The sequence below is a fragment of the Gymnogyps californianus genome, chromosome 1 (assembly GCF_018139145.2).
Source record: "Gymnogyps californianus isolate 813 chromosome 1, ASM1813914v2, whole genome shotgun sequence".
Classification (NCBI taxonomy): domain Eukaryota; kingdom Metazoa; phylum Chordata; class Aves; order Accipitriformes; family Cathartidae; genus Gymnogyps; species Gymnogyps californianus.
In genome coordinates, this window is record NC_059471.1 from 138662884 (window position 1) to 138689948 (window position 27065).

General features: G+C 43.4%; 1 protein-coding gene across 1 annotated transcript in view; it reads right to left on the reverse strand.

The window, feature by feature from the left end:
• Positions 1 to 2651: 2651 nt before the first annotated feature.
• BORCS5 (BLOC-1 related complex subunit 5) overlaps positions 2652 to 27065 on the reverse strand; it is a 78375-nt gene continuing 53961 nt past the window's right edge. Inside the window, exons 3-4 of the mRNA XM_050910539.1 lie at positions 24715 to 24872; positions 2652 to 7140 (exon numbers count right to left, since the gene is read on the reverse strand). Of these exons, the coding sequence (XP_050766496.1) occupies positions 6910 to 7140; positions 24715 to 24872 (389 nt within the window). The 3' untranslated portion in view covers positions 2652 to 6909. The remainder of the gene's footprint in view (positions 7141 to 24714; positions 24873 to 27065) is intronic.

Below are 27065 nucleotides of genomic sequence, written 5' to 3' on the forward strand. Positions count from 1 at the left end.
TGACAATCTTCTAAGATTTACCTGCTCTACCTTCCCTCACCCTACTCCAAAGTCCGCTTCTGATCCCAGTAGGTCAGACTAGCTCTGTCTGTTCCCTCAAGCTCTGTTTTTGAAGCAGGCACTTCAGCTTTCACCACTCATCCTTTTGCCTGCTTTGCAGGATTCTCTCTGCTCTTGTTCCCTCCATCCCTCCACTCTTGCCCCTGCCAGTAGACAGCTCTGTGAAGAGACAGTCTAACTCCATCTCCAGTCAAAACCCAAGAGGCAACTGACATGCTTCTCATGCATGTCATCAACATTTAATTTTCATTTCATTGACTGGCATTACTGGGAAGAGGTCCCTGAGGTCACTAGGTTCTTGATGTAACCATCACAGTTACATTCCTAGAGTGAAGTGGACTGAAAACAGGGCAACCCCTCCCCAGCATGGATCAGGTAGCCCTACTTTTGAAGGGGCTAGGCAGGTAGGGGTGGGAGTGAGAGAGAGCACAGAAGTGTGGTAATTATGTGAGCTGCTGTTTTTACTAACTATATGTTGATCAGCTAACTGCTCATTATGCTTTGACTCACAGCACAAATTACAAATTGACTTCTACCAGAAAGTGGTGGTATCAAAAGCCCAGAACAGCGGCCTGGCGCTTCTCCTGGGGACAGCACTGGAGTCCTAATAAGGCTGTTACTGCCGTGTTTTAAATCTGAAATTACTGAGATTCAGCCAAACTCGCCTACCTAGACATTTTAATTAGCCACACCCTGACTGAACAGGGACCAACCTAGCTCGCCTGTTATTTGTTCTTAGTTTCTGAGATAAAAGTAGAGTTTTTCTAGTACTTTTAGGCATTATAGCATTATAATACACCACCACTGTTATGTTATACACACAAAACCACAATTGGGAATTCAGGTAGAAGAACGGGTTCATAATACATAGGCTTAGCCTGGCAACTGGCCTTTCGCTTTGAACCATGCCTACAGAGAACTTCTTGGCCCTTGAGCCGAAATGCGAAGCCTTCGACTGTTCTGCACTTTGAGAATATTAACGAGAGCCACTATAAATAGAAAAGGAAAAAGGGAACTATTTCTAGCCTGCAATACCCACCCCTCTGGGAAGGGGCTGCTTTCCTAGCATATAAAATGCTGTAAAACAGACTTTTAGAGAATTGCCCTGCTGGAAGGGATTGCTCACTTTGAGGTGTGGATTTCAGCTGCTGTTTACAGGGACCTTCACACCAAGCACCACTGCTGTACAAAGCCAAAGTGTGATCACTACAGGCAGCGATGAGGCTGGGGCATCAGATCACTTCAAAACAAAACAAAACCAAAACAAAAACCCCCTGTACATTTACATCTCTCTCTGTTCACAGCAGCACCTGTGCAGTAGGTGAGAGACCATCGCTACTTTACTTTCCCAATGCCAGGAGAACAGCGTTCTCCTGCAGTTACATTCACTTACTCTCCTCTAAACCACTGATTTTCTAAGTTTATTAGAATGACCTGCTTCCTGCAGGAAACGGCTCCATCTCGGGATGTTCTCGAAGCTGGGCTTCCCTAAGATCACCAGGTTCCCAGGAGATGCTCATGGCACTACAGCAGGCTCCTGCCACCTCCTGTGGGAGGAAGTGCGCACAGTGGTCGTAAGGTGCTTTGCAGATTACAGGGCTGTTAATGCCTGTCCACAATCGGCTCCCCAAAACTGGGGCAGGGCAGCCCTTTTGCTAGGACACAGTAGTAAGCTGCATATCATATTTCATTACCTTCACAGACTCCCTATGAGGTCAGTGCTCACTCTCCATCTGTTAAAATACAAAGCTTTTAAAAAGACAAAAAGGGTTATTTTAGGCAGCTGACATTAAGAATTGCCCTTTGAATGCTCCTCTCCTCTCCCACGCCATAGGAGGATTAGCTCTGTAATGCTATAGGTGCGCTGAGCACACCCATCACCACCTCAGATCTACCCTGGCTTTGGGGACCACTGGGTGAGCTATTCTCCTTTTTGTGTCACCTTGCTGTGGATCAGGCTGTCCCGTGCAGGCTCATGTTATGAAGAAGTTAAAACCTAACTGTGGCAGCTGAAAGCAAGCCAACAACCCCCAGAGAAGTACCACAGGTGAGCTGAAAAGAGGCTGAACTTTGGATAAAAGTGCAAACTGACCCATTCAGTGATGTGTGAAGAATCAGCAGGAGGAGATGAGCAGCCAGCAGGGCAGGGGCCACCCTGAAAGCCAGCCTGCCCAAGGATGCCCAGCTCTAGTTCCTTCTGCGATCTGGCAAAGAACTGATGTAAAGCATCTGTCAGGACATGGTCTCTTTTTGACAGGAAGATAAGTGTGGGGGAGGAAAAAAAAAAAAGAAATGAGAAATACTTCGCTGCTCATGTTTAGTCTTCCCGCTGAATCTTAGGAAAGCCGTAGGGTGCACACAAGGTGCAAGTGCCCTAACGAAACAGGCAGAGAGTGTCTCACACCACAAGTGCTTTGTGCAGGGAAGCTGCAGTCTTACACAAGTGTCTGAGTCCATCGGTCCCAGACCCTCCTCTTTACCTCCAAGAGGCTACCAGCACAGAAAAGGTAGGCAGCGAGCTGAACTATGGTCCCACTCCACTGCTGGCAAGTCACAAGCATCGCTGCGCACATCATTTATTTAAACTGGACATCAGTGCCAACCAGAATTAGGACAGCATCCAAAAAAACCCCCAACATTTATTTTCATTCCAGGACACACATTTCCTTACAGTCCCAGGGCAGAGGCAGCCCCAGAGCGGCTTAAACCAGCCATCTCCACAGCATGAAGGTGGGTTCTGTGTACAAAGCAGTAAAGCTAAGATATGACCTCCCACGCTAAAGCGTGTGGACTGTCCATAGACATCACAGCAAGAAGTGGTGCGCTGTAAATGGAGAATAAGCAAGGCAACTGGAGAAACAACACACTTGGAAAAGAACGATACCAAACGTTTTAATGCTGGAGCTGTGGAACACGTAGCATGTAGGGAGCTGAAAGCAGAGCAAGTCTGCGAACAGGATAACCACCCATAAACCAAGGAGCACTCAGCCACAAAGCTGGCAATCAAAATACACTCTGGCAGCTTGGGAACGGGAGGGACATTACAACAGTACCTCAGGAAACCACTGGCACGCAGTCTGAGAGAGAGGGGCTGGCTGATGCAATGATTGGGCCTGTGAAAACATGTATTTCTACTCTTTCTGTGTAAAAGCTTAGAGGAGGGGAAAATACACTTTAAATATTTAAATATATTTAAATACATTTAATTTAAAATACATATATTTAAAAAAACCTCAAAAACTCTTCTCTGTCCCCTTCACCAGATCTTCACAGAAGTTGCCCTGCAGATAGGTTGGCACTTTAGCACCCTGTCAATGCATTAAATTACAAAAACAACGGAAACAACAAAGCGAACCTCTTCTGCGCGTGTAGCACACCGATCAGTGTAGGACGCAACAAGCACCAGTGGCAGCACAAAGCGGGGGTCGCAACAGCAGAGTCAGGGGAAGAACCAGAGCAGCTCCGGCCAGTGGGGAACCACAGACCCAGAGACTCGCCCTGTTCTCCAGCTTTTCAGAAGATTGCATATCAAGAAGCTTAGCCTGTACCCCAGACCACACACCACCTCAGAAAGCAGAAAAGGGCAGAAATGTTTGTTTTCAGTGGAGCACGCCAGATTATTCCCTGTTCATAGCACTAACTTCATGGTAGAAGTAATGGCTAGTACATTCGTGAGAGATATCCGAGGCCTTCTCCAACAGCGTTTGGCTTGGAAAAGGGAATTCATAAGCAGAAAGGTAACTCCAGTCACATCTCAAATCTCCTGCTAAACAGCGTGAAAGGGAGTAAAGCAACAGTCTCACCTCGAGCATCACCTGCATCCAAGATGGAGCCGACAGCGGCACGCAGAGCGAAGCAAATGAGGAGCAGCCAAGCAACAAATAGCAGCTCAAGAAGACATGGCAGGAAATGTCTTCCCCTCAGTGAGAGGTCCAAAGACTTACAGTTAATGAAGGTGGTGACAATGTTTTAAATAAAACTGTAAACCATCGTTTGAGAACAGTTAGAGGGTGCACGCTATCTTACAGTACCCATACAACACTTTATCACCTGTGGAATGAAGGTGATGACCTGCGTGCTTTGGAAGAGGTCGGTCTTCACGTTTCAGCTCTGATTTCTTTCTAGTTAAGCTATTAACGTTTTTCACAACTTACTCTTGCTGCTCAGAAAGCTCTAGCTGGGAGCTAGATATGTATCCACAGCGTATCCAGCAGCATATCCACAAGCTTAAAGGCCAGTGTTCATAGGAACAAGCATTTTCTCCCATTATCAGCCCAATGTCTAGGTGTTTTATAGCAAAAAAGGAAGAAACTGATTGGCAGCCCTCGCTCCTGCAGCTTTCAGATAGGAATACTATTCGCTTGCCCTCATTAGCACCACAAGGAGCAATGCTTTGATCTGATACTTAATAGCATGAGGCCAAATGTCTAGGAGCTTTACAGGAGAGAGCATCTGCAGCCTAGCCCTTGCCTCGAGATCCAATATCAGGATCTTCCCACCGGTATAGGCTTCCAGCACGCCAGGGTGTGGGATATCCATGATCCCGTCTGGCAGACAGCTGAATGTCGCACATTCTAAACTTCCAGACAGCATCATCTGGACAAGGAGGACAAAAATGCCTGCAGCTGCTATTTAAAGCTGCTGAATATTCTGGTGTGTCTGATGGCGGGAGGCAGAGACATGTTCCGTGACGACCCTCACGGGCATGGCCATGACAAGCAGGTTTTCATGGGTTAAGTCTCATGTAAGCTTTTAACAAACCAAGTGTAAAATACTGCAGGAGGCATGAGCAAGGATGGAAGCCTGACGCTACATCCTGTGCAACATACAGCATAGGGCTATGTATATACAACTATGTAACAACTCTGGGGTGGAAGCAGCAGAGGAGGAGGCCCACTCTGCTGCCTTTACTAGAAAATCTCCTGCTGAGTTCCTTGCCCTCTCTGAAGCAGTCAGTTGCTGTTCCCAGGGCATCATTCCAGGGGGCTTCATTTCTACGGGACTCTGCTTTCAGACAGTGTTCAGCGGGTCCTGGGGTCCAATCACCGCTATGGTTCAGATATACACATCAAAGTTGGCTGCAGTCTGCATCACAAAAATTCACTCTACACTACACGGCCTTTGGGAACGCAACAAGAGAATGGCCTGTTGCTTCCTGCCACCAGGCAATAATTAATACCATCAAAAACCTACTGCGCTCTTATTCCCAAAGAGAGACAATCTTTTGCTGATTAAGTACTCTTAAGTACTAAGAGGTATCAAAGCAAGTCATCTTTGGCAAGTCACCTAGCCTTGTGCTGTACTGGAAGATGGGTTGTCACTGACTCTCTCAAAGAGGGCTGTCCTCACCACTGGAACCACGCTCCTGACATACAACAACCCTTGGGGTTCATGGGCGTGCTTCGGCCTCCTCGCCAGCAACAGCATCCTGGGACTAACATAACACACACAAACCTACCCCTGACCCAGCAAACCAAGAGCTCCTCACTTCTGGTTTCATGCTCTTTCTGCTGCGGACACAAGCTGCCCCGCAATGGCGACGCAGGCTGTTAAACCCTATTTCTAGATCCGTAAATATTTTTACAGCAGCATATAAAATATCCCCCTGTTTTATACAGGGAGAAACCAAAGCTCGGAGAGGTGCTGCAAATCGCCTGCAGCCAGCAGACCAGTGGCAGACTTGGCAAGCAACCCATCTCCCACAGGCCAGGCCAGCCCAGCACCCGGGCGGCGTGGACACACTGCCTGCCTTGCAGCAGGGACCTCAGCTTGGGAGAAGGCAAGAACATCCTGTTGCCTTTGGAGCAGTTTGCTGAGCATGGTCCCAAAGGGCCATGTGGTTTCAGTCATTAAAAACCACGCTCAGGCAAGCTCTCAGCATGACAGCAGCTAAGCCAATGCAAAGACCCAAAGGACTTCTCGTGTCTCCCTCCCTCCCAACTCCATACACTTGAAGGTAAAGAAACAACTGCATCCCTCTGGTAGAAAAAGACAGCACCAAGATAACTGGAGCGTCCCAATAAAAATAGAAAAAGACACCTCGTGTCCAACTTTGGGATGCAAAGTGAGCAGGTCGGTGCCAGCGCCTGTCAGAATCACTGTGCAAGGTGAGGGACACGGAATGCCACCAGCTGGGGCATGGGGACATTGCCAGGGCAAGGGGGAGAGGAATGCTAAGGCTTGCTTAACATTAACAGACACACATATCTGGAACAGTTACTCCTTTACAGCCTCATAAATTAGTGAGCCCATAAAAACAGGAGCCTCGAGGAGGACATGCCAAAACCCTGCCACGCAAACCATGTTAATTATGATAATAGGCAGACTTTAATAAGCCAGTTCCTGGCTCCCGCACTTTCACCTATAAAACACACATATTTCCAAGGCCAGGGGATCTCAGAAATACCTGCCAGCCATCTAATCGTCTAAACCCCAGTGGCACAAAAACCATGTTAGAGGGTTTGTCACACCCCGTATCCCTTTGAGTTTTTCTCGTCAAAAAACAAAAATCAGATGAAAGAAAACTCCTCCTCTGTAAACCCCAATCTAGTCACAGCAATGAAACAGATGTCTCGGCACAGGCGGTGGTAGTGGTAAAGGAGACAGGAGGGCAAGAGGAGGGAGATGAAAGAACGGTAAATCATCTTCTCCAGATGACAGGACCGGGATGCTCCTGGATTCCTGGCTGCGCAGTTCTGGCAGCTGACACTGCTCTTCCTCCGATGCCCTGGCAGAGAGGCAGGCAGCACCACCATCCACTTCAAACATCTGCCAGTACAGCCCGTTGGAAGCGCGTCTGTGCTGAACACTGGAGCGTGGAAGGTGAGGAGGGGGAGCCTGCCGGATCAGCTAAGACTTTAGCTCCCGGTCAGGTTTCATGCTGAAGGGCTCCAGCCTCTCGCTCTCTGGCAGCATGCTGTTCAGCCGCTCCATCAGCGGGATCGTCTGGTCGATGCCCATTTGTATACGGCGGAGGATGGCAGACATCTCATTGACCTTCTGGATCTGCTCCGCATACTTGGCATACTTCTTCTGGCGCTCCTGCATGAAGCTATAAAGAGTTTCCACAGAGAGGTCCATCTGTTTAAAAACAACAAGCAGAGCGAGGCGCATTAGGCCAACTGTTACCGCAGGCCTTTCAGCACACTGTCTTTCCTAAAAGCAACCAAGAAGTACCTTAGATGCCCCACTGGAGATACCAGCCACATACTCTATGGCTCCTTTGTAGGTACATAACCCGTTTGTCATGAAATGGGATTATTCATAGCTGTATACCGGGGAGGACATATGACCACCTCAGTTCCACACCCAAACACTGAGTATTTGATGAGAAAAGTCTTTAATTACAGGGTTGAAAGCAAACAGGTACTGCCAGGGATTTCCCAATAAGCCATATGCATATCCTCCAAGTTATCCAAACCTAGGGAACTCATGGCCTCCGCCTACACCTGTAGTATATTTTCAGTGGAGATTGTTCATTTGCAAGCGTTAAGCTCTACCATACCTGCCAGTGCTAATTTCATTGGCTTAGCCAGGTTACTCTGCGACTAAGCCATGGCTGTTTTTACCATAGTTGTCTAGAAAACTCCTGCCTTGCAACAGAATCACAATGGATTGCTAGTGTCCCTAATTTCCCCGAATCCTAAAAATAAAAGTGTTATGAGTGACCCCAGGAGAGACATTAAGTAAATCAGCCATGCAATTAAACACAGTAAGTACCCAAACACGGCTCAAGCATGATGACAATGACAGGAACTGCAGTGCTATTCCTGCCATTGAGTGACGAAGGTAGCCTTTAAAATTCACAGCCCAACTTTCTCTTCAGCCAGACCTGCAAACTCCAGGTGGGATTCAGCCGATAGCTGCTAGTACCATATGCACATGAGCCGAGTCAGATCGTTTAAGCTGTTTTACATGTTGTTAAGATGTACCATATATTCAGAGTGCTTGGTAACAGATCTGCTCCAAACCATCAAGCGCACACCTGAAGCTTGGTTGCTTTGGCTCGCTGTAGCTGTCCTCAACAACCCCAGTCATTCCAGTGCGCTGGCTCTTCAAACTGGTATGTCCGAGCAGTGGGCACGCATCCTGCAACCACGCTCTGTCCTCATGGAAAGCAGTCCCCTCGCTTGGGACTCAAGGCATGCCCACAGTGGCTGTTGAGTGAAGGGCAGGAGTGGACACATGCTGACCAGTTTTAGCGCACTGCCGCCTCTTATCACCGTTTTTCCGAACCTCTCCCATCTGATTACCCCCAGAGGAAGGAGGTCACTGCTCGTGATGCAGCAGCCTCAGGGAATCAGTGCTGAGAACTCCCGGTCTACCAGGAAGCACAGGTTCAAACAACATCCCTCACTTTAACTGTGTGACAGAGTCAACCCATTTAGTGGAGGACAGCGATCGTACCTGTCATCAGGGACAACACAAATTTATCGGTGCAGTGCTGAAAAACAAGCCGTGCTGACCAGATCTGACTTACATAGTACTTAATCGGCAAGTGTAATCCTGACCCAGTAACACAGTGGTGCGGGGCTGTAGGGGAGAGCCCGCAGCAAGGGAAGGATTGGGTGGAAACAGTGCAAAGCTGGAAGGGGCATCCTCCACCGAGGAGGGAAGTGCCACCAGACAGAGCACTGCCGTCCCACTGGTGGCGGCTGGGTTTGACACTGGGGGGAAAACTGGGGGAGCTGTGTTTGCTGACAAATGTCCCTTTCAAGCCCTGGGGAAGAGGTCAAGTCAAAAATAGTTGGGCAAGAAAATATTTTATTGAGAAACCTAAGTTACAAACAGCATTGAAAACAAACACACAAGTTTCCGCTGAACTGTCATGGGGATTAGGAAGCAGTTTTTTTCCCCTATCACCTCCATCAGAGCTGGATACAGTACTGATTAACCTTTTATTTTGTCCATACTTTCTAGTGCTCTCAGGCTGAATTCTTCCTCTTTGCCTCTGTGCTTTCCTGTGAATTCCTCCCTCCACGCTTTCATGCACGGGACAAAATAAAAACCAGCAGAGCAGGAAACTCCAAATAGAGTGGAAACAATTTAAGCCTACACAGGGGTTTCTATTAAAACCCCAGCTTAATAATTTAGTAGCTTGGCGCTAGCTCTGTAAATTGGAGTGTGTAAAAAGCAGACCACCACCAGGTCTGCACGGGATGGAAGTAAATTCAATCCAGTGCCTAAATACGTCCTACCTAATGAGAGACAGTGGCGTGGGGCGGCAGCCAGTCGGAAACCTACCAAAAGCCAGCACGCCTCATTAAACTGAGCGGTGCGGGGACCCAGGCAGAAACCTCCTCTGGTGTTGGAGTTCTCCTCCACAGGCAGGTTCTCCACATGGCCTCACAGTGCTGCACAAGAGGCAAAGCTCACATCTACCAAGCTCTGAAACAAAAAACCCAAAGGCCCCCTTTTCTCTCCATTCCAATAATTTCCATCTGTTGACTTTTAGGCTCCTTGTGTAAATACCAGTAACATCCACTTACTGGAGGGGAACATGGGGAGAAGCTGAAGCTGACCTGCAAAAGGAAAAAGAAATGCGGAGTGGCCTTCCAAGCTCTTTGCTACTTTTGGACACTTTCACAATGGCTATAAAAAAAGCTGCCTCACAAAAATGAGAAAGGGTGGAAGTGAGCATTTCCTATGGTTTCCCTACACCTAGCATTCAAGTCTGCCTGCTGCAGGAGGCCACGGCAGCTGCACAGCCAGCGACATAACAAGGAGGACTGAAGTTGAGTAATTGTGAGGAAAGGTCAATTTTTACTCAGACTGAACCTGGCCTTTTAACTAGGGGGAAAAAAAAAAGCTACTTGTTAACTCCTGTATATAAATGCCAATGCCTCTTTGCAGCTTTCCTTGAAGCGGGCCTAAATACACACTTACATCCTTCCTGCCTCCTCCCCCTGCAAGCGAGCTCCTCCAGTGCCAGACCTTGTGCTTTTACCTCTCCTGGCATGCAGTCCCATTCCTCTGGCGCTCAGACGGGGCCTTCAGTTGCAGGACTCAGAGAGTCAGCCCTATTTACCCACCACAGAGACTAAAACTGTCCTTTAGGAATCTGCAATGAACAGGGAACGCACGTAAGAATCAGCTTAATTCCCATCTATTTAATTCCATACAGTAGCAATAAAAAGCATCTGGAGAAGGGGAGCTTAGGCAAAGTGTCTGCTCCCTTGCCTATAGCCAAGGCCATTCCTGCTTTTCAAGACTCTCTGGAGGGTCAGATGAGTGAATTTGCCTTCTCTGAGCAGCTCCCATCAACTCCTACCTCCCCGACATGAGGCCCTGCCACATTTTCTTCTGGAAAACACTCAAGTCTCAGCCTTCCTGCCCATCCCTGGCTGAGAAGCTCTCTGGGAAGCCCAACAAGACGCCTCAGAGCCAGCAGCTCTTCCACTGCCCTACAACCATCTGCAAGTGTTTATCTGAGCCATTGTTTCTGCTCTGCTTGCTTCGAGCTTCCTACTACGCCAGGCCACCACAGTTGCGGGCAACTCCCCCATTGGCAGGTCACTATCCCGTACCCATAAGCCATGACAGATGTGGAGCTGCGCTGTCAGCAGCCCCACGATGACTTCACCATTGAGGCTTCACCATCACCAATTTCTCCTTCAGACATCACCACTGAGTAAGCTATCATCACCCCCAACTTACAGGTACAGAAGAGTTTAGAGAGTCAAAAGACTGGACCTGAAGCCTGTTAAGAAGCAACAGAACAAAAGCAGAGGGTAAACTCCAGCACACCAGGTTGGGGTCCTAATTCTCATCAAAGCAAGAGGTACTGCCCAGCCTGGTCTTGAGGAAAAAAGATGTGTTGTCAGTGAAGGGGTGAGAGCTCCCAATGCACATTTTATTTCTTTCCAAAAATAATTCCTTCTGTTAAAGCAGCAAACTCGAGGCTGGACATGCCCACAGTAAAAGACAGGACTTTTTTTCCTCTTCCTACATAGAAAAGGATGGAAGAGTTTTTTCAGTTTTTCTTTTAGGAGTATAGTATCATAAAAACAGACAAGCCTAAAACTCACCTTCCAGCATGACATACTTTTTTTGTACAGCCAGTGACATTCAGAGTTTGGGTCTGTTTCTATGTCAAAGCTCATGACTCCTCCATGGATCAGCAGCAGCAGCACCAGGACACTAATTTATGCCTCAGCTTCACATTTTAAACATGAAATGACATCTACTGGGCTTTTCTTTCTTCAAATGAAAACAGATTCATAATGACTTCCAACAACAGTGCAAGATGGATATTCCCCCACTTAAAAGGGCCCCAGCACAGCCCCTCCTGCTACACCATTCACATTGTCAACCAGTAAGGGCTCACAGACTCTCCTCTGCGTTACACAGGACCATTTGTAACACCACACTGATGAAACACAAAAACAATTGAGGGTACTTTCAGACATCTTGCACACCACAAATTCTTGCATTCATTTTAAAATTCTTCTTGGCCCACACTGCCAAGCAGAATAAAGACATTAATTTAGCCCACAAAAAGACTGAGGTCAGCACTGGACACTGCCCAATTCTTTTCAAGAGACCACACTGAAAACAAACCAGCGCCCTATATATACCTCTTACCTGGCGTGGTTTTATAGCATCTCTGTCACGGGCACGTAAGTGTCCTGAGCTCTCAGACACAGAGGTCACATCTTGTTAGTTCAATGACTGAGACTGAAAATTGCAGCTAGACACATTTTCCCTGGTTGCAGAACATGCAAACGCAATCAGAAAGAAGTTCATTAAACTTGGAATCAAATTTATAGAGAGGCATTGCTGACATTCATAACAACACAAATACGTCTCATAAGAGGATGGTCTGTCATTCCCGGCTTCTCCACTCCCTCCTTAAAATGCCAATAAGGCCAGAAGGTGTTTTGTTTCCCCCTCACTCAGAAACAGCCTTCAAGAGCTCAGCTAGACATCCACTTGTCCTGTGTCCCTCTGCCCCAACAATTTGCTGTCAGCTCCCATCCCCAATGGCTGCCACTCAAAAAAACGCAGCAATTAAGGCGCAATCCTTATTCCACAAAGTTCTCTTGCTAGAACAGCGCTCCAAGCACAAGCGGCCTTTCCTTTCACGTTGTCAGGTGCCTGGCTGGGGTTAAATGAACTCCTTCCTGCAGCTGCACAAAAACCGCATCAGAAAGTGACAGGCGGGAACATGACTGCACGGAATATTAGTCACGATGTGCTGGTGTGAAAATACTTTTCAATCAACGCACTTAAAACTGAAGACAGCTCCTCTTTCTGTACTGCTTGAAAACAAATGTGCTCAATGAATGGCTTTTTTTCCTCTTCCTCTCTCTCTTTGATAATGTCACGCAAAGTTTGCACAATAGATCGTGATGACTTCCTGATGATGGGAACATCCTCTGTTTCTCCCACTCATCCCACACACTGGTAAGTGATAAACTTACTGGGTAGCATCTTTGCCAGGGCAGAAAACAGAGACGCCCAGCCAAGGATCCCATGTCCTTCTCTTCAGCAAAGGTCATGAGTACAGCTCTCATGAGTACCCTTCCTCTGCACCATGGCCAGGTAAACAATTATAATTTGTGTTTAAGTTTTGCTTATCACATCCAAGACCGAATCCCATGACAAAATGTTCCTTTTGCTCCCTCTGTAATTTGTCATTGCTCTAAACAATTGCCAAGGGTTATTCTGCCTAAGCATTGCACAGATCGCAGTCAAGTTAGAGAACGAAGAGTGACCACTAACTGGCTCTAACATTGAGTTTTAATAATATTAACAGGTCCATCAGGGCCCTTACTTCGAAAGATCTACAGCTAAATCCATACCTGGTCCCTTAGAGCCATAATAGATACATGACAGTGTAAGATAGGCTGCTGTGTCTGTAACATCAAGATTTAACTATTTTGGGAGGCCTTGGGTTGCACAAAAGAATTCAGAATTCAAATTATTCAGAAGGTTTGTTCCTGAAATTAGCTTTTCCACCTTCCTGCATTTTGCGTTATTGGACAGGATATGTTTGTCGCTACCCCACAGTCTGACCTCCTCAGCCCACGTCTCCCTCACAGCTCCGACTCGAGCCTTCCCTGCTTGAGAGCTACCAGCATCCCTCTGCCAGCTGGCAGTCCCCCAAGCTTAAGTTATGACTGCTATCACTAACTGTTGCTAAAAAAAAGGTGTTCTAAAGCTACAATTAAAACAATACCTACCTCTCGCCCAGCACTAATGAACCAGTAGACTTCCAAGCGCTCGAAAAAGCAGGGCCCCACTTCACAGAGGTGGGAGAAGATAGACAGCAAAGCTTGACAACTAGCAGCCATCTGGAATCTGGTGCTGTAGATGCTGTAGCCAGCTCTCCAGCTTGGATACATCTCATATCACACTCCTGTTCTACTGGACTGACTTTACTTACATTTCCCTCAACACCACAACTACTTATCATCCTTCTCTCAAAACAGCTAAACCATAACATAAGCAAGTGAAACTCAGGGCACAGTTTCACATTACACAAAATCCAACGCAACCTCAGGCTGCAAAGCAGCAGTCCCACCCTCCTCCTCCAAATTAGCTGCACAATCACGGGCTCAGTTCTGCACGTAAGTCGGCGGGGGAGAACAAAACAAGTTTGATCTTCCCAGGCTCTTTCTTCTTCAGTGGTTTGGTCTTCTGTCCCATCAGCTTGCCTGACTGACCCGTCAGCATGACGGTCACAGAAGCGGCAGGACCACCAGGCGAAGAGAAGCACCACCTCTCCTGCTGCATATGTTCCTGGATCCTAACTCAGTGTTTGCTGTGGCTGTGTCAGACTTTTAAATGCACAAGATTCTTGGGGGGGGGGAATTATCTGATTTTATCAGTAAGTTTTCTAAATTGTCACCAAGAAAAGGTTATAGCAATTTCTAGCTCATTGACTTTAACTAGTAAGAACGCTTTTTAAGAGCTTTCAGTTGCTGCTTTCGTAGAACAATCTACATCCATCTAAAAAGTCATCTCTAAAACTTATCACAACTAAAAAAATGTTATGTTACATTCAAAGCATTAGAAATGCTTCCATACCTCTCCGAAATGACAAAGTTTAAGAAAAATAAATAACGAAAAACCACCCAGACAATACATAAGATTAATGAACCTGTGTGTGCAACATCCTCACAAAACCTTTCTTTTGTGGAGTACAACTCCACAGAAATTAATAAGAAACTCCTAGCTTGTCTTTAATTAGCTGTTCATGGAGAAAGAAAAATCTGTATCTGTTACAGAGTGATCTGTTGCCTAAACGATAACTTATACAACTTTTATTTCAGACTACCTAATAATTCTGCTACAAAACACAGCCTTCAATTCCCTTATTTCCTGATTTTACACTGCTGCCATACTACTCATTCAGAATACTCCTATATCCAGCCAGAGCTTGAATATTATAGGACAACAGCACTTGTAGATGTTATTTACCCTTAGGGTTTTATTTTATCATAAATTTCAGTTCTGTACTTTCAACATGTCAGAATGACTAGCTTTAAGCAAATTGGTTTTCCCATCAAAAATAAGCTTCAATTTGAAAAGAGATGACCACTATCATTAATGAGATGTTTCTCAGAAAACACCACCGTTCTCATTTCAGACTGAAAAGGTGCTATCTAAAATAGTCAGCATCATTACATTTGCAAGCCATCTGATCTAATGATACTATTCTCAGCTTCACACTTGGGACCTGACAGCTGTAGGTCTTCTTTTCCAGATGTCCTACAGAAGGTCTTTCAAAATTTTTCAAAAGGGGATGCTATCTTTGCCATATTTAGTCACGGTTAGATACACTAGAAGAAAGCGTTTTTTAGAATAGAACACTACTTAAGAAGAAAAAGCTCTTAAATCTGTTCTCAGAGAATGCAAAGGAGATGAGTTTTAACCATTTTCTACAGTTTGTGAAGTAGTAAAAGGATTATCTAGGACTCCCTCTTTTTTTTGTCTGGGGAATTGCAGACAAAGATGGGTTCAAGCACCCTGCCGCACTTACACAGCCAGTCCAACACATCTGGCTGCATCAGACCTATGTCCCATGTGCTGTGCATATGGCCTGTACACACGCAAGAAGGCTGAAGTGTGAGATGTGCAGGGGCACAAGCCCAGCAGCCAGGAATTGGGGATTTCTGAACATCTGACAGCCCAGATGAAGCTTTTGCTCTTTCCCCGACAGCCACAGTTCTCATATGAAAGTCCAAATCAACAACTTCTCACCAGGGAAACTGAAAGGTATGTCAGCTCTAGCAATGTTAGCCATTGATAATCTGAAAAATTTCTGAAAGATCTTTTTGAAGCTCTACATGAGCTCTTTCATGTTCAAACAGACATGAAATGAGCCAAGTACATCCCAGTGATGATGAGAAGGGGAGGATCTACTCCTTCATTCCCAGAAGAGCTACTTTCAAGACTGACTCCACCATACCACAGTGCTGAAGCTCAAATGTCCCAGCACTCTTTTGGAGGTCACAACATCTGATAGTAATTCTTTGGCTTCAGGAAAGCCTCAAGGAAATCTTGAGCACTACAGATCATTTCCATAGCAAGCTCTTCTGAGGCTATAGACTCCTGTTCAAAATACGCTAACAAGAGTACATACCATGACCACCAATTCAGACTAAAGTTTAATAAGTGAGTAGTGGTAACTCCAATGCACTCTGAGCATTCATTTTTATTGTATTGAGCCGCAGTGGCCTCAATTTTCACAGAAGGCTGAGTATTTCTCTCTCCTTGTTTATGTCTACAAATGGATCTCTAGAATAAATTGATCAAAAGCGAGAAAGCATTTGAAAATTTACACTATGACCTGGCAGGAGAACTTATAATTGAAAAGTAAGTAGTTCATCTTCGGTTCCCATGTAGCTTAGATCAGACATAAGCAAGAATTAAATTCTATGGACTGGATTAAGCAAAAGGAAAGGCTATGACCCAAGAATCCTTTCTGACCCTAAAAACTCTTAAATTCCTTGCCATATACTGCTGTTATGTTGATTTGTTTTACAACAACTACCTGAGCACCTTTTTCAGCTGAAATTCACCTGATTTAGGATTTTATCTTTTCAGTAATTTGCCAGTCCCAGCAATTGCTCCTCAAATACAACACTTTCTCTTCTGGTTAAAAAAAAAAAAAAGTAAAAAAGAAAAATCTTATTTCTTGTCCACTACACCACAGTTTGGCACAGTTCATACACTTGATTAGATGGTATTCTACTGTACTATAATTCAGCATTTTATCCAGGCTTCCAGAGGCAGATGACACATCCAGTCAGGAACAACGCCCACACGAATTAATTAGTAGTAAATGATATGTTTCATACCTCTAGAGCAGTGTTGAAATAATGGCTAATAATGTTCTTGTATAGAAACATGCATGCCCCAATGGCACAGAAGCATTAAGGAAATCCTACCCTTCATAAAAAGCAAGATGGACAGATTACTTGCACTAAGGCTTTCTAATACTTTCAACATGAAGTCATCTCTGCAGATCACATCTGATTGTTATCAGAACGCTAATTATAGGGCTGCTAACACAAGGTCAACCCCACTCCCCCAGCCTACCACCTAGCATCTTTAAGTCATCAGTGCAACTCCAAATATTTGCAAATAATACTGGCTAACCTATCTAAAATGAACGTCAAACTGCTGAACAGCTTTTAGCTAACATTCCTGACACCTCCCCTCCTCCCAGCCCCCGCTACCCTCCCAATTCTCACTTAGAGGTAGAGTTGACACCTTGAAAATTTCTATTCAACATTGAAACAGGAGGTAATCGTTAAGAAGGAAAGCCTGTAAAGTGACTTTTCCTGTATCAACACAAGCCAGCAGGGAGGAGAAGACCATTTTCAATCTACATTAACCCCAGACTTATTTAGAAAGAGAAATCATACCATTTTCGGTCTTCATTTGACTAAGCCAAACAGGTAAAGCTTTTCCAGTTTCCTCCCCAAGGTTCTCCACTCCCCAGGCATCCTTATAACCCTTCTGTTGTACTATGAACTTGCCTTCCGTGAACATAGCGAGAGCTGCGCATGCTGTGTCAGACAAGATTGTCTCACAGCCTTGTGCAATACAATCAATGCATTCCTATTTCTCGTGGGAATACCTTGTGTGACACACCCCAGGCTGATACTTGCTTTCTTCGTATCTCAAACCTGTTTCATGCCCAAATTCAGTATCGAGTCTGCTAACTCTGGAATGGATTTCAATACTACTTATTCCTATTTAAAGATCTACAATGTTTTGGGGTGGGGTGGGTGTTTTGTTTGGTTGATTGTTGTGTGGGGTTTTTTCCACCTGGGGAAACAAGGCTAGAATGAGAAACCCAATTTCCTAGTTTAAACAGGCTGTGAAAAGAAACTGAATTCTATACCTTCTGGTACCTGATAATCATAAACTCCATGCACTAATCCTGATGAAAGTGTTAACGTAAGGCTTAGCATACTAGACTTCCAATCTTCAGTGCCAGTCTCTTAAGCACCTAAGTTCTATAATAATACAAACCTTTCTAACTGCTGGATGCTTGTTTAAGTTTAATTTTCTACTCTTTCTTGGAAATTTGGTGGTGAAAATAATTCCAGTCTAGATCTTTTCTCAAAAGGCCATAAGAAACCAAAGCACAAAAGAAGGGAACATGCTGGAACTCATTTCACACATATATTCTAGGAGTGAGGGACTGGTCTTTTTTATGACACCAAATGAAGCAGTGCATGTTAATGCAACAGATTTCAGGCTGTCACAAGTGCAAACAATTTTTACTCTTCCTTAATAACTGCTAGATCACTTCATAAAGTTTGTGTATAACAGAGCACTGGCCATCTGCCTCGGGCATTCACAGCAAGACATTCATTCTATGTATTAAAGTAGCAATTGGGATGGTTTTTCAAAAGCAGTTTCCCATTTTGATGCTGGCTGGTTAAGACATCACCCCACCACTTGAGAATTCAAGCTACTTGCACATCAGGCTGGAGAAAAATGAGCAAGATCAACTAGAGGACATGAAGGTAGTTTCCAGCTTAACAACCCTGTGCATTTATTTCTGCATGACAATGCCTGTTAAGATTCCAGTCTTTATAAATAACACTTCATCACAGAAGAGAGGAGAAATAAAGAGCCTGATAGATTGCCACAGTCCTCATCAATCTCCTAATTCCAAGACGCCAAAGACTGTATTTAAGGTACCAATTTCTTTACAGAACACTATGTTCCCTAGCTTTTCTAAAAAGCATGGCAGCGTGGCATTAAATCCCTTGAAAATACAAGTGGTATTTCAAGCCCGGTTCTTCCCCATTTCAGAAATATTATATTCCAAGGAATTCTCAGGCCTCTTTCCCTGGATTTGGGGCATTGCTAATTTAAGTCTGTGAACCAAAAGGCTCAATTTTGCTTGCAAGTTAACACGGCCTCATCTAGAAAGTCTTTATATGTTGTGTCAAAACTAAACACATCTCCATTTTCACTTTTGCCAGGCTTTGCTTAAACAGGCTTACTTTTGATCCTCTGAGCCCTTCCCTTTAATGGGATGAAAGGTAACTTAGTGGTCTGATCCATATGAGCATATGGACCTTGAAGCAAAGGCCTGAAGTCGAAGAAGCACTTTGGACTTGGTACGGCCATTCATATTTTGCTGGCCTAATTCAGTTTAGTCAGAAGGTGCATCATTCTCAGGGCATGTCTGCTGAAAACAGGTTTCACAAATAGTTTTGGAAACTCAGCTCTGATACCACCTACAGGGAAACCATAACTAACAGGAATGGCAACAAACATCTCAGCAGAGTACCAAAACAAACAAAACCAAAGACCAAGCAAAAAACACCTCCACAAAACTTCCCCTTCATTTGAGTCCGTTCTCTGAAGGGACACTGGTCAACTGCAACTGGAGCACGGGATGAATCCCAGACACTCCAAATCTTTCTGCTCAGAGAGGGATGGAGGTAAGAAGAGTGACTGTGGTGCATCACCCAGTAGAAACTATGTGTGCTTGCAGAAGGCATGCACCCCAAGTCTAATTGCAGGCTTGGTTAATGGAATCCTGCACTGCATCAACCTAGTCCCCAGCCAGGCAATGTCCTTCCAAGGTTTCTGGCCCAGGATTAATTCATTCCTGGCGATGGAACAGCTTCCTGTACTTAGAAAGCTTTTCCCTTTATCACCATCTTCAAGGTATCTTGTTCTTTAATTTCCACCAGGGAATGTCAAACCTTTACAAGCTGTCCCTACCACTGCCAGCCCTCTCACCTCTAACGACAGGGGTTCAAAGCCACGGGCCCTGCCCATAGCAAACCCATCCTTCCCTCAGGGTGGAACAAAACCATGTTGATGACCTCTGCAGGCCACATTCCCCAGCACATTTTGCCACTAGGTGACAGGTCTCTTCGATAAAACAAACACTCAATGTCACAGGAACAATGTAGTTGCAATAAAGGTCAAAAAGCCACACGGCATTCACAAAAAATAAACTGAAATTCCTAAATCCCCAAATTGCTGGGCATGTTTTACTTCACACATGTGGTGACATAAATGGTTGAATCACAATTTATGAGTCTTAGATGCATGGGATAAGCTACAATGTGCTTGTATATAATGCTTGTGTATAAAAATGCTTGTTAGTCTGTCAAATGCACTAGACTTGTTGCTTATAGAAAATAATGATTTAACTCCTATCCATAATTTTAAACAGCTGAAATATATTGGGAGACACGATGTGGTGTATGTGTGGCTTCAAAAGTTATTTACTTGCCAAATATTAAGGGATGTATTTCTGGACATCTTAACTACATACTAAAGAAGTCCACTACAATTATTTTTTGCAGCAAGCTGGTAAAGAAAAAAACCAAAACAAACAAATAAAAAAATAAATCCATACACATCTTATTCTGGAATATTTGTTCAAAATAATAAGCTATTCCCATAGAAGAATTTACAGGTGTGAAACAAGCCATACACTGTAATTTGCTATATGGCAAACCAATTACTGGTATTAATGCCTGCCCAGACAAAAGTTGTTTAACTATTAAGAACAGTTAAGAACATAAAAGTAATGTTTATTATATTTGAAAATGTGGGGTTTTTTTCCCCAAAGGTGTGCGCCAGCTTAGACTGAGATATTTTTAATTTCATTTTGTATTGTAAAAAGTGTTCTGTTTCCAAAATTATTGTCAGTCTGGGATTCCTATGGCAATAAAAGCTACAGATAACACTGCATCAATATTTATTTTTAGGGCAAAGCATAAGAGCCCTTCCAATAATCCACTTTCAAATACATTTTAAGCACATTTTATCTAGGAACTACATTTGCCTTTAAGGGTACAGAGGATACTTTGAGTAGCACATCCCCTTTACCAATATTGGAAGTCTAATAAGAAATGCTGAAGATCTTTTCATTCAAAGCTTCTTTGAAAGGAGCTTAGATGGCTTTCAGCTTCCCTTTTGCTTTCATAGAAAGAAGCTAGGCCTAAATTTTCAAGTGTGACTAGTAATTTTCAGATACTCACCTTCAGATATTCTGAAAGATGCGGTTTTTGAGAAGCTTAGCACCTTGTGCATGAAAAATAAGCTTTTTTTAAGGCACTGAAACGAGACAATTTTGGAGGCACACAAAATCACGGGCCCTTTCTGAAAATTTAGCTCTGTTCCCCAGCCTTTACCTATTCTACTTGTTTCCCATTCCCTGTTATTCACCATCCCCTATCAGATGACTCTCCAAATTCTCTCCCTGCCACCCAAAACAGATATCCTCCACTGATAAGGACTTAATGTAAAGTAGCCCTCTCCCTGCTTCATTTCCTCCTTTCTCCCAAGTCATACCTAGTATTTTGTACTGGTCAACGTTTGCCTTCAAACTAATCTTGGCAGAAACCCTCCATTTTACAGATCACAAAACTGAGGCGGACACTCCCAGCAAAGAGAGCACACGCAGCTCTTATAAACCCAACAGCAGCTGGAGTTGCTCAAAACTTTGAACTAGTTGTAACACAGATCTACAGCACTGTCATGGCAGAGATGGATGTGGGATGCAGCAAGTTAAGACCTCCTGTCTACAACTAGGACCCTAAACCCACCACAGAAACAAAGGAAAAACACTGCAGTTGAGCTCTTTTGTCCTCACGCTGATAGACACTACAGATTTTTTTTTTTTTTCCACATACAACACCCAAGAATAGGCAGACCGAGATTGTTTTATCCCTGCTTAGCAAATCATGGTTCACCCCTGTGATTTTTAGCCTGAAGTATCACATTCTCCATAAGGCACGTCGTCAACTCTGTCCCCATCATTAAACACTCTGTGGCAAAAGCTCCAAGGTGCAGGTAAGATCAGTTTAACCTGTTAACTAGCTATAATTGCCTTTTATACCTTGGCATTTTATAACACATTATCTACTGGGTTTTTGAAAATGCACCTTTTTCCTAGCGTACACATACAACAAGCTCACATGGGTCCAACATACCATCAGCAGACAGACTAGATCCCGTTCCCAGACCCATCTGAACAGAATGCCCCCAGAAGTCAATAATGTGGTGATTCATCCAATAAGCTAAAAGTTTTCATCCTACAAAATACCAAAGCATAGGCAAATTACCCAGCAAATCCTGCACACAGCCTTTTTTCTTGAAAACTGTCAGATTTTGTGAGATGCCATAACCCTGGATTAACACATACATAAATCCCAAATTGCTGTTCTGTTGTTTTTCAAACTGATAAGGAGAAAAAATTAAAAGGAATCCTAAATACTTCAGTGGTCCTGGAATTAATGCAGTATTGCAACAGATGGTGAGTCAGCTGCCAAAAATTAGTATGAAACATAATATTTAACGCATAGTGGTTATTTTTCCCTAAAAAGATGCAAGCACATCTTTTTTTTTTGGCAGTGAAGACAAAGCCTATTGTCACAAAAATCAATCCCTTCCAAAACCAACAGTTTGGGTATGAGTAAGTGTAACTGCTGAAGAGAGGCAGTTGAGTCAACTACCTTCAATCACATCTTCAATTCTTTCCCCTTCAAGGAAATGCTTGGGTAAATGTATTTCTTCTTGAGAGAGAACAGTCACAGCAACCTGGAAGCCGCACAGGTTCTACATGTAGGAGCAGATATGGATCCAGCCAACACACTGCAAAGAAATTCTGGCTAAACAGGGAAATGGCATGGAGAGCAAAGCTAGACTGTTTTGGTCCCCAAAGTAAGAGAACGCACAGATGGGTCTACTTAGATCTGCAGTAACTACTGTCATGCTATGTTTTTGTTTTCCTTAGCTTATTCTCTTTCCTATTAAGAACCATTTTAATTCAGATTGTGTGCCAATTTACAAGCCACCATAGTCAATTAGGAGTTATCAAGGACCAATAAATTTACAAGAGTACTTTTGAGTTTTGCCAGAAACCAGGAAACTTTTTTTCCGGCCACACAGACAATAAGCAAAAGATATATGCCCTGGGACATTTTGTGAAGGAAAGACTAAAAAAAATCCTGGCTGCAGGCAGTATGACTGTAGCATACAATACAGTAGGACTATTACCGCACTGAGTACAGTCAGTGACAGTCTGAGAAGTGAACATACCTCAGACAAATGGTAGGAAATCAGGGACTGAAGCTCACCAACATTTTGTAGGAAAGTTAAAAGCATCAGTCACTTGATAAGTCTGTTATCAGAACAAAAAACACTTCAATGCTTACAGCGTCAAAGAACGGAAAAGGGAAATACTGACTACTAAAATGAGGATAAAAGAATTTACTGTCCAGCTCATGCACGCATTATGCTTTTCACAATAAACTTCATTTTCTCTTTCATTTTTACTCTTTACCAACGGTCAATGGTTTGCCTATATGGCAAAACTAAATTATTGCTGACAAATGGGTGCAGCCAAACGCGATTTCCTTTGTCTACACTTGTAACAAGACAGATACCCTGCTCTAGTTCAGCTGCACCCCTTGTTGTCAACAACTGTCAACAGCAGTTCGATTTAGTGCACCAAGGAGAGCCCAAACAATTTGGAAAGAATGATTTAAGCTGAGAGGGTCCCACCTGGCTCCTCCAGAACATACATGCAGAACAGCCAATGCAAGAAAAACATTTAAAAATTATTAGGAAAATGAACAGTAAAAATCCACCAGATCTGGCAGAGGGATTGAAAGCATCTGAAGTTACTTAAGTGTTGTGACCAAAAAAACCCAAAACAACCCAACTGACTTGTCAGTCGCCCATTTCTCCTTCACTTTGTCAGAGAGGAGTCTGTGATAAAGAAGCTAGCGACAATATCAGTATCATTGTTTTATTTATTTTACACGAAAAAAAAAATCATAAGCCTTACAACCTGGAAGAAAACATCACCATAGCTAACTTGAGAGGGACTCTACCACTTGCCCTATAGAAGGCAAATCCAACTAATGCAGATTGCACTGGTGGCATCTACCATGACTTTAAATCATGTCAATATTCCCTCTCACTTTAACAGCCAAAAGAATTACAATCTGCTTGGATTAATGCAGTACACTGTCATTAGGCTGGCAATTAAATCCCATTTCTGAGATTGTGTGATCTGAGTCACCAACATCTGCAAATATCTTTACATCTTGTGTAATAGCTGGCCTCAGATCTTGATACACCAAAGAAAGAAGGCCTTTTTAATGGCTCCCACGTTATTTTGGGCTTACAACTTCATGATGACAGCAGCTTCTCAAAACAGCCCATGAATCAAATTTATTATCCAGTTTGTCATGTGGGATTTTCTTAACACTAAGCCAATAGAGCAACAATGAATCAAGGTCACTGTTTATATTGCATGAATAAAAATTAACCACCTGTTCAAAAATTTTTCTTTTGACATTGAAAGATATTTGGTCTCAGAGACTTTTGACATATGCAGCATTCACCAGTTCTTCTACACATCTGGGAGTATGTGAGAAAACACTCTAGAACAGCATCTCCTCTCATGCCAGTCTGTTTTGACTTTAAATGAAAACAATAAATAAAAATCTGTCAGCCATCCTACTGCTTCCAGCATCAGTAGTTACACATGAGAAAGACTATCCAATTGCAGGATGCTCACCCCAGGAATTAATTTCCTCCCCAACAGTATCACCGAATATTTAAGCAGATCAGTGATTTTCAAATGATGGTTTAGCGGTAAAAACAGTAGCACAGGAAGATCTTTTTGCGGATCAGAGAAGAGACAGCATGTTACGGGCTTTGAAAACGAAGTCTAGCTCTACAAATCCATTGAGGAAAGAAAGAAATACTACTTTCTCCAACCATAGAAGATGTTAAGATAACCATTTCTTTCCTTAAATTAGAGCCTAACCATGAGGCATAATAAAATGTATGCTATACAGATGTAAATAAGGAATGTTACCTTTAAAAATTCCAGTCATCTTTTACTTCTTCAACAGTTACTTGCAGTACTTGCCATACCAGAGGAACAGCCACCATTTACGTGCAGGAACCATAGGGCATAACCAATAAACACACCACCTAACAGTAACCACAATGAAAGCCAGGAAACTTTGCTTGAAGTGCACACCCACAAAGTTTCTCTACAGGGTTTACTTTGAAGTGGACTACTGCAAGTGACCCACGGCCATCTACAGCAAGCACCTGTACTCATAGCACAAGATGGCCAAGCCAATACCCCGAGCCCTTCCCCACCAGAAGCAGGCACACTGCGGGCAGTACCTCCTTGATCCGCTTCACAAGCGCATTCTGATCAAAAGCAACCGCTTCTGCACACTGGTGAAGATGATCTTGGTACCGAAGACACAGCTGCAGCACCTGCTGGGGGTCCAGCTTTTCCAGTTTGGTGTTGGTTGGAGAAGTCTGCCCACTGAGGAGTCCTACAAGGCAAGGGAAGGACCAGAGTTAATCTGACTGTTCATATAACTAGTTCAGCTGCAAGCCAAGAGGCAGCAGAATAAACGCAGAAGAAAAGCTTTATAAGGGGTAATGAAAAACTAATTCAGGATCTTAGGCTGCTGAATGGACTTTAGCAATGTAATAGTCCAGTGAAGGCTAAAAGTGGGAAGGGCATGGATTGAAGATTTATGGATGCTTACGATTTATAGCAGTGCAAAGAACAGTTTGCCATACAGCTTAGCCCTCCTTGACAGAACTTAAACACAGACTCTAAATGCAGGTCCATAACGCACATCAGCTTAGTTTTCAGCGATATGCTGTGTAAAGTGAGTCTTGTTTCTTCTCCTCCACAAACAATCCTAAACTGTGAAAAATGAACCCCCTCCTCATTTATGTATGCCAGAAGGGGAAGGAGTTGAGATCTGCATTCCCGTATGGGCTTGGGACTCAAACTATTTTCACTAGAATCATGCTGTCAAAATCAGAGCTCTAAAAATTCACTGGTCCCCCAAAACAAACCTGAATAAAAAATGACCGACCTAAGTTAAATTATTAGGGGTGAAATGTCTGTGTTTTGCCTACCTTGCCTTTTTTTAAAGCTTCAGAACCCTTTTATCTTCTAAGATTTTGCTTTACAATCTCAAAGACTAGCAACATACTTTTTTTTTTTAATATGGAATTAAGATCCTTACCTACTGGCATGACCAGGTTTCACAAAAAGCTCACCAAAAAAAGGTATTAGACTTAAAATTGGGACACTGGTAATATCCAGAGCAGCAAAATTGTCCAGAGAAATTTCTCCTGCCCATTGTTTGTTGCCTACATAGTGCAACTTGAGAACCTTTGCTGAGCTCAAGCATACGTGTGCCATACTGACCGCTTTCCCCAAAGCTGCTGGAAAAAATGATGCTAAACTCTAAGGCCATCCTTTTTTTGCTATTTCATTTATTTACTTTCATTTCATCTTCCTTCAGCATTAGCACAACTTTTTTCTTGTTGGGACACCATCTGTGACAAACAGCACATACACACAGTCTGGTTTTCCCAAAACATCCGTCAAGCTATGTAAACTGAATTCAGTGACTGCACGCATGTGCCCTTTGGGACTCTCAGTTTACAGACAGGAAAAGACATTAAAACAGCAAATGTAAGCAAGTATCAGACTAAGCAATTAAAAAGTAATAAATGCCAGTTATTTGGATTGGAAAAGTTCTTCTAAGAATGTACCTCAGTGGGAAATGGAAACTATTTTGGATGGCTCCCATGCCTATTGGAAGCTACAACTGGTGACATCGAGTTCTTGCCAAAACACAAGAACAAGATAGAAACCAAGATGTAAGTCAGAAGCATCTTATGAATTTGAGAAAGTTAAACCTCTTTGAAAACATTTGCAGACAGAAATGAAAACAAAACTAGGACAGCAACTTCATCAGATACGATGAAGTACGTTTACTTTTCATCAACACTCAATATTTTATTCTCTCAGGATGCTCTCAGTTACCCTTTGCACAAAACCTTTTCTTTCCTCATCTTAAGTGGAAAAAAAAGATAATTTTGTTTTACTGACTTGTTGCCCACTACAATTGCGCTGCCTGAGTCAAGAGGTCAGGAGAGGAAATAGACACTTCACCATTTAGTCTCAAACCCCCGTATTAGCAATAGTAAAATTATTTTTTAAGTTTTAGAAAGAATCATCTCAGGTCCAGCAACATCAATTGCAAATCTCTCAAGCTGAAGTGCAAAACTTTAACGGGAGCCAACCCACTGAAGGAAATAAGACTTTTTTTTAAATGTGTACGTTACATGTTCTAGTGCTTCCTCAGTTTGTTAATTCTGATCTTCTATAAAATTATCTTGTCAGGATAAATGTTCAAATAATGTTGTCAACTTTTAATATGTTCAATTTTTACATAGGAATGAAGAGTTCACCATACACCTGAGGCGGTTATCCTGTTTCTGCACCGATCAAATACATGATGCTATCAACCAACTAATTTTCTTTTATTACTAATCTCTCACCAACTTCAAGAGAAGGAAGAAAATTAGACTCTATTGAAGAGATTTAATTAACATGAAGTGTGTATTTTGGCCAACTTACACTGCTTATGAGAATTTTGAAGTGGAATAGGCCAAGGACTGTAAAATGAGCTATAAAGGAACATGCTACTCAAACT